The sequence below is a fragment of the Vidua macroura genome, chromosome 12, assembly GCF_024509145.1.
Source record: "Vidua macroura isolate BioBank_ID:100142 chromosome 12, ASM2450914v1, whole genome shotgun sequence".
Taxonomy (NCBI): Eukaryota; Metazoa; Chordata; class Aves; order Passeriformes; family Viduidae; genus Vidua; species Vidua macroura.
The window spans coordinates 15,665,773-15,679,207 of NC_071582.1; the positions used below are offsets into that span (position 1 = coordinate 15,665,773).

The 13,435-nt window shown below is 42.6% G+C and overlaps 1 protein-coding gene across 1 annotated transcript in view; it reads right to left on the reverse strand.

Annotated features, from left to right (window-relative positions):
• Positions 1–13,435, reverse strand: part of AKAP13 (A-kinase anchoring protein 13) — a 72,372-nt gene that overhangs the window by 14,328 nt on the left and 44,609 nt on the right. The window contains exons 9-21 of the mRNA XM_053988032.1: positions 13,237–13,408; positions 10,171–10,238; positions 9,642–9,708; positions 8,339–8,474; positions 7,267–7,379; positions 6,566–6,712; positions 5,767–6,017; positions 5,014–5,139; positions 4,791–4,908; positions 4,026–4,274; positions 1,782–1,858; positions 255–436; positions 91–173 (exon numbers count right to left, since the gene is read on the reverse strand). Coding sequence (XP_053844007.1) covers positions 91–173; positions 255–436; positions 1,782–1,858; positions 4,026–4,274; positions 4,791–4,908; positions 5,014–5,139; positions 5,767–6,017; positions 6,566–6,712; positions 7,267–7,379; positions 8,339–8,474; positions 9,642–9,708; positions 10,171–10,238; positions 13,237–13,408 — 1,789 coding nt within the window. The remainder of the gene's footprint in view (positions 1–90; positions 174–254; positions 437–1,781; positions 1,859–4,025; positions 4,275–4,790; positions 4,909–5,013; positions 5,140–5,766; positions 6,018–6,565; positions 6,713–7,266; positions 7,380–8,338; positions 8,475–9,641; positions 9,709–10,170; positions 10,239–13,236; positions 13,409–13,435) is intronic.

Genomic DNA, 13,435 nt, shown 5'->3' on the forward strand with positions numbered 1-13,435 from the left:
AAAAAAGTCACAGTTCGACCACAAAACCCAACCCAGCTCCTGTACATTTTTCCACAGTGGCTCCCCAGCTCTGCTCCAGGCAGGTTTTACCTTTCAGTCCTCTCACTTTCGCATCAGACAATTTCTTTTCAAACTCAGACTCACAAGGGACTCCTTCATCTTCATCTCTATCCCTGGACAGGAGACATGGCTCAGTTACTACAGGAACACACCCAGTGCACCCCCTGCCTCACAAGAACAGCTGAGTGTCTTACATGGTGTGCATTGTGTCCTGAATGATCTGTATCCAGCCATTGCGCTCTTCTTTGGAGCTGGCGTGGACTTCCACCATTTCAGGATCCTTTCCACCCATGCTGATCAGGAACAAACCCTTCTCTTCATGAGCCACTTCTCGTACGATCAACTTCTTCAGAGAGATCACAGTGGATTTCTGGTCCTTCAGATGGAAAGAAATGGGTGAGGAGGGTGACCAGAGCTAGCTCCCAGATTCAAACTAGCATTGAAAAGGTCTCAATAAACCATAGTGCTACATCTCTCAGGTTTGTAAACATTTTCTGAACATACTGGCTAATTAAAAAAACCAAAATAATTTCAATGGGGTCAAACAAAAGGGATGGGTTTGCTTTCCTCCAACAGTTATGCAGGAAAAGCAATTTTACCTCACTCCATTTCAAGAAAGAATTAATTTCAAATTGATTTTGTGTTTTTGTAAACTGTACCTTATTTTGCTCTGATCTTATTTCCTAGTGACCACACTCTCCCTGTCATTAATATCACAGCTCCTTACACTTGGTACGGCTTGCTATCCTGCTTCACACACAGTTTCTTCACCATCTCTCTCCAGGATAAAGTCTTGTTTTCAAATCCCAGAAAACCTCTGCTGTTCTCAGATGCTCACAGCTGACTGCTACGTGAGAACTCGTGTGTGAGGTGATGTTCACTGTGTGCTATGGTCTCTGTGTCATCAGCCTGCTGGGTTACAACGTCCCCAGGCTGCTGTGTCATCTGCACACGAGTCAGCCCCTTTGTGCATTGCACCACATGCTACAGCTGGGGTGATCTGGTTCACTAGCAGGACTTGTATGCAAATCAGCTTCCCCTGTGCAGGGCACTGAGCCTGTGCAGAAGGTTGGTGGAACTGGAATAACAAATTATCAGCTTTCAAAATGCTCAAAGAGTGGAAAGGTCACAAGGTTTAGCCAGTCCAGACCATGCCTGGAAGGTACAGCCCAGCAGACTCCATTAGGCACCAGGTTTTCATTAGCAGGTCAATGTGCCCAGCCCTTTTTGGGGACCTGCCCTCAAACCTAATGTTTTTGCTCCTGCACATTACAAATATATTTCTCTGACATTTATTTTCAAGCTGTTCTGTTGAATTTACTGCCCTGGCATTTCACCTCATTGCCCCCTGCAGCAGCTCACAATGTATTTGGACACTTCCTTCTGCTGAGGTTCGTTTTTACAACGTTTGCATTATCCCCTCACCCCCTTCCCAGCTCAGTCACTGCTCCAGCGTGCACAAAATGCAAAGCACAAGTGTTTCCAGTGACAGGCAGGTTTTCAAGGCCAATTATCAGCTGTGCCAAGGCACTGCAGGAAGGGGAGGTGGGGCATGAAGACATGTTTTCCCATCAAAAAGAATGGAGTCTGTTCAGTAAACAAAAATGTTCTGAGCAAGAAAATTAAGTTATTTAGCAGGCAATTGCTGGCTTTGCTGCACAACACAACATCACAAGTCTCTCACATAGAAATGTAAGGAGGAAAAAGGGTTGAAGCCTTACCAGTGAGGCAAAGACATACTTCTGGTCCTTCTCCTGAAGGAACACGAGCATGTCAGAGAGGAGAACAGCCTGGACTTCTGCAAAAGAAGAAGCACACCAGTGCAGTATAACAACACAACCCACCCCAGAACAGATTCCTTGCAATAACACCAGCGATGGGGAGCAGCAGGGCTGGTTTTGCAAATCCTGAAAGCAAGATCAACCTCCCAGTTGGCAGGAGGAGCAAGGGCAGTTCCTGGGGATGCCAGATCAGGTTAGCTCTGAACCAGCTTTGCATTAAGCAGGACACATAATCACTGGGCATCCTGCAGGATTTGCTCTCACCCATCAGAGCAGGGGTGCTCCTCTCCAGCCACATGCTCACTACCAGTTAAGACATGGGCATAACAGTGAAAGCCAGACATTTATTCAATAGAGGCTCTGTTTTCTCAAACAATCAATATTTCATCCCTCAAGCAAAATATCTGCACAGGAAGTTTTGGATTTTATGGTTCTCTTGATGAGTGGTTTGCAGGGTGTAAATTATCGTGCAATAACAACATTTGTCAGCTGCAGTTTCTTTCCCAGGAAATACTGACTTCAGGAGCCACCAGTAATTCTGCTCTCAGACAAACACAACTCTGAGGGGAGCCTGCGTGAGACACAGGACCTGGCTTTCTTTCACGGGAGAAGGAAACACAACCTCAAGCCAACAGAGGATTTTAAATCAGTCTTTTCCCAGAGTACACATAGAGCTTTCCAAGTCTCCTAATAACATATCATAAAGTTGCACAGCAACTACCAAGTGTAATGCCCCACCCAGACCCCTCAGTACAAAGAGGTTTTGTGTAATGAACTTGGGAAATCTTGTGACAGAAAGGAAGCAAACCAGAAACTTAAATCATCCCATGGGTAAATCCTTCCAGTCTGTTTTGGGAAGACAGAATCCATTCCAGATAAAAGAACCACTAAACTTTAAGCAAAGCTACAAAATGAAATCCAGGCTCTGGGACGTTTGCAGAAGGCGGCATTTGACTGCCTTTTTCTCTGTTCCATGCACTTTGCAAGAGTGGAAATGTTAAAACCCATAAACAGAAGTTCTTCCTGTAATTTTCAGTGCTCCATTTCAAATACCACAAAATAACCTGAATATATGAACGATTTACTTTCTCCCTGGGTCTGCAGCCTGCAGGCAGGACCTGCTTTCCCTGGGAGCTTGCACTACGGACACGTTTGTGCATTTCTGTGACTAAGAAATGCAAATGGAGCCTGTGCTTATCACGATTTCACAACAGCAGCAGAACTTGCTTCACCCACCATCTAAAGGCAGTAGCAGTCTCTGGTGCCTAGAAATCATCTGTAAACTTCCTGCTTCCAAAACCTCAAAATAAATCATACCCCATACGGAATTCCACGTTATCACCACCTCCCTGCACAGCACGGCATCAGGCTCCCAGGCCCCATTCATGCCCACAGACCATAATTTAATCAGCTAATGCTGCAGGGAGGAAGGGAAGCCCAGCCTTCCTGCCAAGCCTGAGGCACAGCCCTGTCTGCTCTTACTGCTACCGTGGTCCCAGCTGAAAGTTTCCTTGGGAGATTTAGCGTTTAACTCACTGGAGAACGTCAGTGCACAGCACCTTAAAAAAACTACTTCCACCTGATAACAAACAAAAAGCAACTCAAGAAAACACTGACCCAACAAGAGGCAGCTGCAGGGACACCAGAGCCTCTCCTGAACAGTTTGTATCAACAGCTTAAGAGCTTCAAGAGCAAGAAATACCTGGGACATCTCCCTGGATCCCAGGATCCCAGGATCCCTGGATCCTGCCACAGCCCTTGGAGGGAAGGAAAGGCCCGGAAAGTTGAGGCTGGGCTCTAGATTAGCACAACTCCTGGAATTGTGGCACAGGGATAGAGATCAGACTCCATGCTCTGGGCAACTGCAGCCCCAGTCGTGTCCTCCTGGCTCAGAGCATCCCACAGCAACTCTGCTCCTTGGCTGACACACTGAGGTGTCACTGCCATCCGAGCCCTCAGCAGGCACACACTCACCAGGAGAAAAAGCAGCTCTCTATCACCCCAGAACCCAAACAAGGAATTGGAAATGCAGTGGGGAGTGGGGGTACAGCAGGGGAAAGCTGGTGTCACAATCTATCAAAGCAGAAGAATAAATCAAGGGTGGAGGCACCAATCTGTGGACTAATCCTATACCCAGAGAAGGTGAGCTGCATCCTTCCACAGCAGAAGGCAGGAGAGTCTTACCTTTTAACCGGCCACCTGAGTTTTTTAGTGAAACAGGCCCATCTCGGATGAGTTTCCGATGCCTCAAGTCCTCTTTTGCAAACATCTGGCCACTCTTCATCCTCATGATGGACTTGCTGTCCGTCCGGTTGTAAATCTCCTCAAGACGCATTTTCTTTTCATACTTGCTGACTTTGCTATTGACTGCAGCAATCACATCTTTAACAAGGTTTAATGACTGAGTCAAGTCTTCATGTTCCACTTCATTTTCTTTAAGAAAGAAACAGAAACATCTCGATTTGACTTTGTGCAGTCTAACTTCCCACTTTTACTTCCTTCCTTCCTCTTCTCGCAAGTTCCCACATTATAACTTTTTAATACTTAAATGAGACATTTTTCCCCCTTAAAGAGAGTTTCACAAAACCTTTTACATATACATGGTTGAGGCTGGAGAATATTCCAATACACTTTGCATATAAGAGAGTAGGGATGAAATGCACAAATTAACTACATATTTTAGCCAATACCAAAAAAAGCAAGCTGGGGAGATTTTGGAGTCTAGGCATGTTGCTCCACAATTAACCACAGACAGACTTTTAATAACTAAATCAAGGTGCCTAAACAACTAATCCTAAATGGAAGTATGGAATCGAGTTATCTTGTTGCAGTGATGTGAGACAACAATGACTGGATTAGCTGGTAAGAAAATCTGCTTCAGCTGTAAAGGATCAAAACTTCACACTGGACAAACAAATATGTGCTTAGAATACAGGAACTGGTCCCTACCTTTGGTGTACTGCAGTATCCTTTGTAAAAGGACTGGGTACTTTGTGATTCTCTGTGTTACCAACAAGATACATTCAGGAATCCCAAGACGCCTCACCAGGGAGCTGCTCATTTTTTTCTAAGGAACAAAGATGAAAATTTCAGTTCTGCAGCAAAACACTCCCCCAGAGTGCAGAAAGGACATGTTTTCTCCATTGGCTACATCTATCCTGCCAGGTCCTACCTTGACAAATGCCTGAAAGCGCTTGTCCTTTGAGTAAAGATCTTTGAAGTAATTGACAGCCTCGTTGTGATGCCCGCAGAATTTGCCGTACGTTTTCTTCATTCGCTCAGCGTTCTCCCCAGAGAACTGCAAAGAATGGGACACACAGCTCCAACCTGCACTGAACTCCTGGGGTGACATCCCAGCAGTGCCTGCCAGGCTCTCAGAAGAACTTCATGAAATCAAATTAGTCCAAAGCATGCCCAACCATGCAAGCAGATCTCTACAGAGTAAAGAGCTGCTTTGGGGACTTCACTGGGCTGACACATACAGAAAAATTTGCAATTCCACTCACATGGCTTAAAAGCCAACCACAAAAACAGTCAAGACAGACAAAAAGAAGACAGAAACTGTGGATAAAGAAAAGTAAAATGACCCATCCTGAGTTAAACACCAGGTCAGTAAAGCAGCCAAGAAACACACTGGGCATATTTTGCTGTGAGCTCCTGCCTACACTCCAGTCTGTGGTCAAACTGTTTTGTGCCTGTCAGTGAACGCTTCTCTTTCCCACAAAATGAACTAAATTAATTTTCAACAGTGGCCCTTCCTCTGAAAGAGCAAAAAGTGCTTCAAAAAGCAGGGGATGAGATATGTATGTGTGAAGAGTAAATTTGCCATCAACTGTGCTTATCTGACAGGCACAAACAGGAGGGAACGAAAAGCATCTGGCTTCCAGCTGTGTTCTCAGAGCTGCAAACATTTTCCAGCACTTACTTGATTCACTAGGATGTCACCTATCCTCCTGATAACAAAGTTCTTTTCACTTTTGTCTGCCAGTGACTCCTTCTTCCTTTCCAGAATCCGCTGGAAAAACTGACTGTGGATGTGCAGCAAGTTTTCCAGGCAGGGAAAGAGCTTGTCCACGACTTGTTGATCAAACTGCAGCTCCTTTAACATGGCTGCACTGTACACATCGTTCATGATCTTCAGGGTGCGGACGTGGTGCATTTCTGTCTGCATTAGCTCTGCACAGGATGAGGACAAGAGTTCATGGGTTACAGCAAAAGGAAAAGGTGCCATTAGAAAGCTTTTCCATAACTGGACTTCTCTAACTGGCTTCAGAAAATTTCATGTCAGGAATTGTAATATCAGTCAAGAGTTTCATGTGTGAGAGAAACAGGGGGAAGAGGCATCTCACAACAGAGAGCTTTGGATGTTGCTGCTGGGGTCTCAACCATCAGCCTGGTATCTTCTCCTTCCTAACACCTCACTGCCAGCCTCCACACACCTCCCTTTTGCCAGACAAGATGGCTCCTGAATCCCTCAGGAAAAGACTTCTTAGTTAGCTGCTTGTGATGGAACCCAGTTTGAAAGTCATCAGCAGATAAATGAGGAGAGGCAATTACTAGGGTTTTTGATGGCTTCTGGATATGTGAAATGCAGAAAGACAGCTTCCACAGAATACATTATGTTTCTAGGAACTTTAACAACAAAAGTTTGGCTTTTGAGGAAACCAAAGCAGTGTTCCTATCAAGGAGCTGTTTACAGTGAGTGAAAAGTGAAGACGTCTCACCATAAATCACATCTTGCCGTTTGACAACATCTTTGTACTGCTGCTGTAGGAACTTGCTGTCCACTACTTGGCTCCAGGACTCTGCCTCCAGTTGCTTGGAATCTAATTCCAGGTCTCCCATCAGCTGTCCTTCATTCATATCTGCACCTTCACAAACCAATATAAGTGCCATTAAGATGTGGGTAACTTGTCCCATTTGAGATTGCTGTCTAATTATTTAAGTTTAGGCTTTGTCAGTCACACCACAAACTTCACACACATTCTCCTTTACTGACACAAATGATCACATACTACATAAAAGAGTAGTTATGAAAAACACTTTTAAAGATTATTTCCTAGCTTCCTGTTCACCATTTTCACATGGACCAAATTCTAGCTCAGATAATGTATTCCTAATCTGCCATGAAATGACATTGCAGTTAAATAAAAAAACACAACAGAAGAGGAAATGTTTGTCCCTGAGCTAAATTCCAAGTAACTCAACTGTAACTGAAACCTTTTAAATGTTTTTCCATAATTCAATGAGCTAAAGAAATTACTATGTGGGGCTTTGTTTTAGTTTATCATACTAATATCCGAGATTAAAATAAATGTGCTTTAATTGTCCATTATAAAAGAAGACAATTGCTGAAAATGGATTTTCTATTTCTGGAAAGCAGCATTGAGACCTTCCTTCTATAAATGCCATGGAGATCTCTTACCTTCATCAACCAGTGACTCCATGGATTCATTAACCCGGCTGATTTTATGTAAAGAGTCTGTTGACTGCGACAGGAATTTCCAAGTGTGTATTAAGCTGTCATCGTTCCCAACTCTGCAGAAAAACAGAACTCAGAAGATTGTTTATGACAAAAACCCAGCCAAATGTACTTTCAGATAAGCAGAATAAATGCATTTTAAATATGAATTGAAAAACAAAGCCAGCACTGCACGATTACATACAGAAATGTGCTTTTATGTGCTTTTGTTTATTAACTACCCACTGGAGCTTGAGAAGCTGTAAGCGCTACAGTGTGATTGACGGTGCTTTCCATAAAGAACCACTCCTGAGGTTTTATAGTTTGGACAACTCCATTCCAGTCACGTCCCATCCTCCTTGCCCTTGGAGCAAACAGTGTAAAAAAATGCCACACCATTAGGCTACACAGTCCTTATCACTAACTCTGGGAAAGATCAGAAAATGGACTGAAGTTAAATTCTCCATGGAAATTTAGGACATCCAGGACATCCAAACTGCCCAGAATAAGCCAGTCCCTGCAACTGCCTCACATGTAGAACTGCCAAATATGCAAGTAGGGTAGGAACCATAAATTATATTTTCTTCTATGTTTTTTTTGTAATGAATTATGTGTAATGCAGTTTAAAAACAGGAAGACTGCAGCTCTGTACCTTCACCCTCTTGTTATGGACACAAAAGTTAATACTATACCTGAGCTGCAAATGTGTGCTTGCACAGTATCTGGCCCAAGGGAAAGGAATTTCTTCCTAGGAGCCCAGAGCATCCCTGGGAAGAGGCCTTGAATCTACCAGGCCAACTCAGCTGTCCTCTGAACTGCTGCCATGACTAAACTAACTCACACAAGATCATGCAGAAGACAACTGATGGTACCATATAGAACATGGTTGTTTCTCTGTTTGTGATCCCTTTTGTACCTTTAACGCAAGTCACAGCATGTGAACTTACTTTTAGTGAGACTGAAATTACGTCTTTATGTCAGCAGCGTCAGGTAACACATGCACACACAGAGTCAGGTGTGCAGGGAGGAGCCTTACCCTGCAATGTTCTGTATGGAGACACTTTTGGAGAGTGCAGTGGGCTGCTGTGATCTCCTGTTGTTGAAGGTGGAGGTGACGGTGCTTTCGTCGGGAGTGAGGATCGCGGAGCGCGGGCGCTCCTTCGGCTGCGAGCCTGAAACGGAAGGGTGGGACAACAGTCAGCCCATGCAAACACCTTAACCATTGGTAACAGGCATGGTGAGGACTTAAACGGATCCAGACTCTGAAATCCACTGCCTTTTCTTTCTAGACTCATGCCCAGGGGATGTCAGCAGTTAGGAACAGCCATAGGAAGGGAAGACCATCGACCCCTGTGCAGAACTCACTGCACTATGCTTGAAATACCCAGGTGGGACGTGCAACTCCAGAAACACACACAGGAAACTGAATTTAACTGTTTTGATAATTAATCACATGTCACAATCCACCCTGTTGCCTATTTATTTCCCTGGGCCCATAGTCATATAAATCTTGCTGTTTCTGGTCAAACTCTTTGAGATATGTTTGTCTTATCAGTAGGTACCACAGAGAAATGATAATCCTGTTTTCATTATGCCATCACATACCTTTACGTAATCTGTTCATATTAATTCCAGATTTTTGCTTCTTCAGATGCATTTCTGCTCTCTGGAGCAACACCTCTGAACTTCATGATAAATACCACACTGATTACAACTATATTATATAGTGTGGTTCCATACAAGCTATCATTTATCTTATCAAAGCTTATCACTTAAGCTTATCAAATCATGGCCCTACAAAACCTATTTTTCATCCTTGGTCACACTGGGTCACTCTGCAGTACAGGGTGTATCTCAGCAAAGTCAGGAACATTTTGTCAGTATTCCTCCTACTCAAAATTAAACTTTCTATTTTGCCTACCTCAAAGTCCAAGACTATTTAATTAAAACAAAAATAATTTTGTTTTGAATCCTCTCCACTTAATACTCATAGTTGGATTCTTTCCCATATCAAACACCCACAGACATAGGCTGCACCTTCCAGATTCTGTGGCCTTAACAGGTATAGGCATTCTGCAAACTACAACAGACAAGTGATTTTTCTAAATCTGGATGATTTTACATTTCTTTAGAGCTACACAAACACTGCAGAAGGAGATGAACTCTGTACAACTTCTGTACAGCTTCTGAAGTATCAAATAGTGCTTAGCATGCACTGAGGATGCTCTCATCCCTGCTTTGTTAAAAGTTTATTTTTCATATCAAGTATCAGCTGTCAGAACAGTTAAGAACAGCAGACACAGAGCACTCCCAAAGCAGATGGAAAGAAATTGTCTTACTTTTGTTTCTCATGGTTACTGTGGGTAACGAAGAGGTATCATGTGCCTGCAGCATCCCTCTCTGTGGCTGAAAGAAAAATGACATTCACTTTAATTTCTCCCTCCCTTCTCCCGAAGGTTGCACCATATAACTAAACCAAAAAAAAGCTATTTTTTTTTTCTGAAGCCTCTCAGTGTTTGTGTATTTTTAAATATATTTTTTATTTTCTCTGAACGAAGTGGGCAAAATAACAAATGGAGAAATGTGCAGCAAATATGAAAATGTGAAAGTGATGACAATACTGAAGTGAACTGAAATTGTAATTGCACAAGCATTATTTGGCTTGGAGAAGCAGGTTCCTTGCATTTGGAGTAAGCATGAAATCTGTGTGTTCCTCATATAAACAGTATATTTAACAGTTTTCATTATGTGGAAGCTTCAGTACTAGGGCTGAAGTTCTTCACAACAAACTGGAAACTTTGTGACATGGTAGAAAGTGTCTTTAATATATATATATATATATTCAGTAGAGTAGATGAAATCTCTTACCTTCATTTTGACCTTTGCACAAGAAGCAAAATTCTCCTTACAGCCTTTGTGAACAATTGCATTACAGTCTGTCAAAAAAAAAAAAAAAACAACCAAAACCAACAAATTAAAAAAACCCCACAGAAAACAGGTAAATTTTTGCTGTTTGTAATCTGAACTGTTAACTTACACAACTGAGAACTGTAACTTTCAGGCATCATTGTGGTTTACACAACTAGCAACAAATACTGAGAGAGAGGCTGCTTTCCAGGATAATTAACCCTTTGTTAATAACATTTCCTCAGAGAATTTAACAGGAAATTCTGTTTAAAAATCAATGCAAAGTTGAATTGCCAGGGGCCTTAGATTAAAGAAATAAAAAGAAAAAAAAACCCTGATGGCATTATCCCTCTGATAGTAAGGTGGAAAGCAGAAGCAGGAGACAGAAACAGAAACCAATTGTAGGGCCAGTATTTCTCTGAAAAGACAAATACTGCTCTCATCAGGACAAGGACTATGAGATCTAAAAGACAGGAAGAGGACAGGGAAATTAATTTACAAAAACTCGGACACCATGGATAAGATCTAGAGCACAGAACCCAAGTGCTGCTGTACTGCAGGGTTACCAGAAAAGGTAACAGGAGCAGCATCTGTCAGGAATCCTTGAGGTTGGGACTTCCTGCTGGAAACTGAAGTTTTGGTCCAAAAGCATCACATTCACCAATGCAAAGACCATCATGCTTTAACTTTGCTGCATATATGCCAGAGCAAAAGCTGGGTGGCTTGATTTTTTTGGTTTTTTTTTGAATACCTTGAATCTCCCCATGACTTCTGCAAATCAAAGTTTTCAAAGATGATTAAAACTGCCTTTTTGGTTTTTTTTTCTTTCTGTAGGAATTGAAAATTGGATTTCAGGCTTTAACTCTTTTGGCAGATGAAAGATCACAGCTCAAGATGAGATTCAGTAGCTTAGAGAAAAGTATTTCCTCTTATTCATGACAACACTAACACAGATAATGAACTGTATTTTATATGTATGTTACACAGTAAGTGTGAAGTTCTGAATTATTTCTTGAAGCAGAAAAAAAAGAAAAAATTCTATGTCCAGAATGACAAAATATGCTCACATTTCTAGAATCTCTTACATTTGGGACAACTCAATAAAAGCCAGTAATTCTGATATTTTGACAGAGATCAGGGTAAGGTCATAGGGTGCTGCTATTCTGACAATGTCTCACAATTTCCTGTGCAAGAGAAGACAGAACAAAGCAACCTGAAAACTCTTGCAAAAACCCAGAAGCACTGTAAGTTTTCAGACCAAAGAGGAAGAGGAACAGAACCTGCTTCTCTGGTGCGTGAATAGAGGCAGTGAGACAATTCAGAATCATGAAATTCACGCTCAAGCCTTGAAAGCCTGAAGACAGCTCTTTAGTGTGTACCATTTGGCAAAAAAATTATTCTGCATCACTGATCATAAAAAAGTAAAAAAGACAAGTCAGAAAGCTACCAAAAATTAGGTTTTTTTGCTTGCCCATTTGTTTCAGAACATGCACAATTTTTCAGCATCAAGTAGATGTTTCAGGAAGCTGGGGGGGCATCACTGAAAAGCTGAGACATTAATTTAGACTATCCAGTGCTTTAAAAGGCATTAGAAGTCATCCATAGGTGAGACAGAGCAGTGGTGGTAGCACCAGCCTACATCAGCACAGGAATATCAGAGCCTCTGCTGCTGCTTATCCATCATTTCCAAAGCATCTGAGGTTGAATTTAAGATGCAGTGGGAGAAAGAACCACTCATTGATGTGAGCTTTCAATGGACGCCTTCACCAAACATTTTTTTTATGACATTCATTTTCTGACCAATGCAGAAAACATGCAACAATTTTGCATCATACCTTGAAAACAAGGAAAGAACATCTGTGCTAGAACATATGACATTGTTGGGTTATTTTAGCTTATTAGTATATAGAGCATCAAACTGGGATATATTTGATTTTCTACGTAGCTTCAGAAGCTGTTAAGAAAGTCAAGTGGGGAAAGGGAGAGGATGCATTTGAGAGTTTGTAATTGTTGATGTTTTACATTTCCCATCAGGCTGACACAGAGTGTGTCTCAGACAAACAACTCTGCTGAAATCTCTTCCAGGAAAGTCAGAAGTGCCATTTGGGATTCAGCTGCCTGTCCTCCCCCTGCTCACATCCACCAGCAGGAACAGAAGGCTCCAGCCTGGGAGCAGTTCCTGCAGTCGCTTTGACTCATTTCTAAACTAGTGGAGTAAAAAATTACTAAGAGTGAGGAGAGCTTTTCCACTGAGCTATAGTGGGAAAAAATGGGTTTTGTCTGCATATTCTATAGCTTTGGGTTGCTGCACGAACCAAGCAGCATTCTGGTCTCAACCACACAAACACTGCTGACCTTATGGAGGTACAGGCAGGAGAAACCATCTGATAAGAAATGAGAACAAAAACCCAATCTCTCAGAAACCCTCAGTGAAGTTCCTACCCTGCCTGTTCTGTGCTGCACGTCCTTCGCACGCACACAGGTAGCTGTCATTTGACCTGTGATGCAATTTCTTGTACAAAGGGAGCAGAGGGTCAGCATTTCCTTTTTGTACCATGTGGTTCCCACTGTGGGCTCACCAGAGCGGTATTTCAGAGAACTAAAGCAACCCACCACAGATGGGTGGGACTTTTTTTCCCCCCATTGGAAATAGAAGCCATGATCCAAGCCAGCTGTCCCTGTCCTTCGTCCATCTTATCAAAGCACCTAAGCTCCAAGCCACTACATGCAGCTGAAATAACCAATGTTCTCCTGACTGATAGAGCCCAACAAGGGATAGAAAACCCCATGGCCTGCTGTGATGGCTGAGCTCCGGCTTAGGAAAGAGGTTTCAGGACACCTCCATGCAGCCACGACTCATTTCAGTCCAATTTCCACAAGGCAATGCACTGCGCTATGAATCACTATCTCCAAAGTCTCCCTCCCACCTCACATCCTCAAGCAAAAGGAAAATAAAGTGTAAGGTTTGCATTTTCCATGCCAGATTCAATGAAAAATAAAAGGAAGGGGGGGAACTCCCCGACTTACTTGCACAGTAGTACGAATCCTTATTGAAAGGCTTCATACAGTGGTAACAGGTTGCTTGGGCTACAACGGAGGTTGCAGTGAAGAGATGTCCATTTAACAGCTTCTTATCTTTTTCCTTCTCCTTGGAATCTTTGTCCTTCTCTTTAGTCTTCTCTTTATCTTTCTCTTTTTCCTGCCGAGACAAAATGACCGAAAGCCT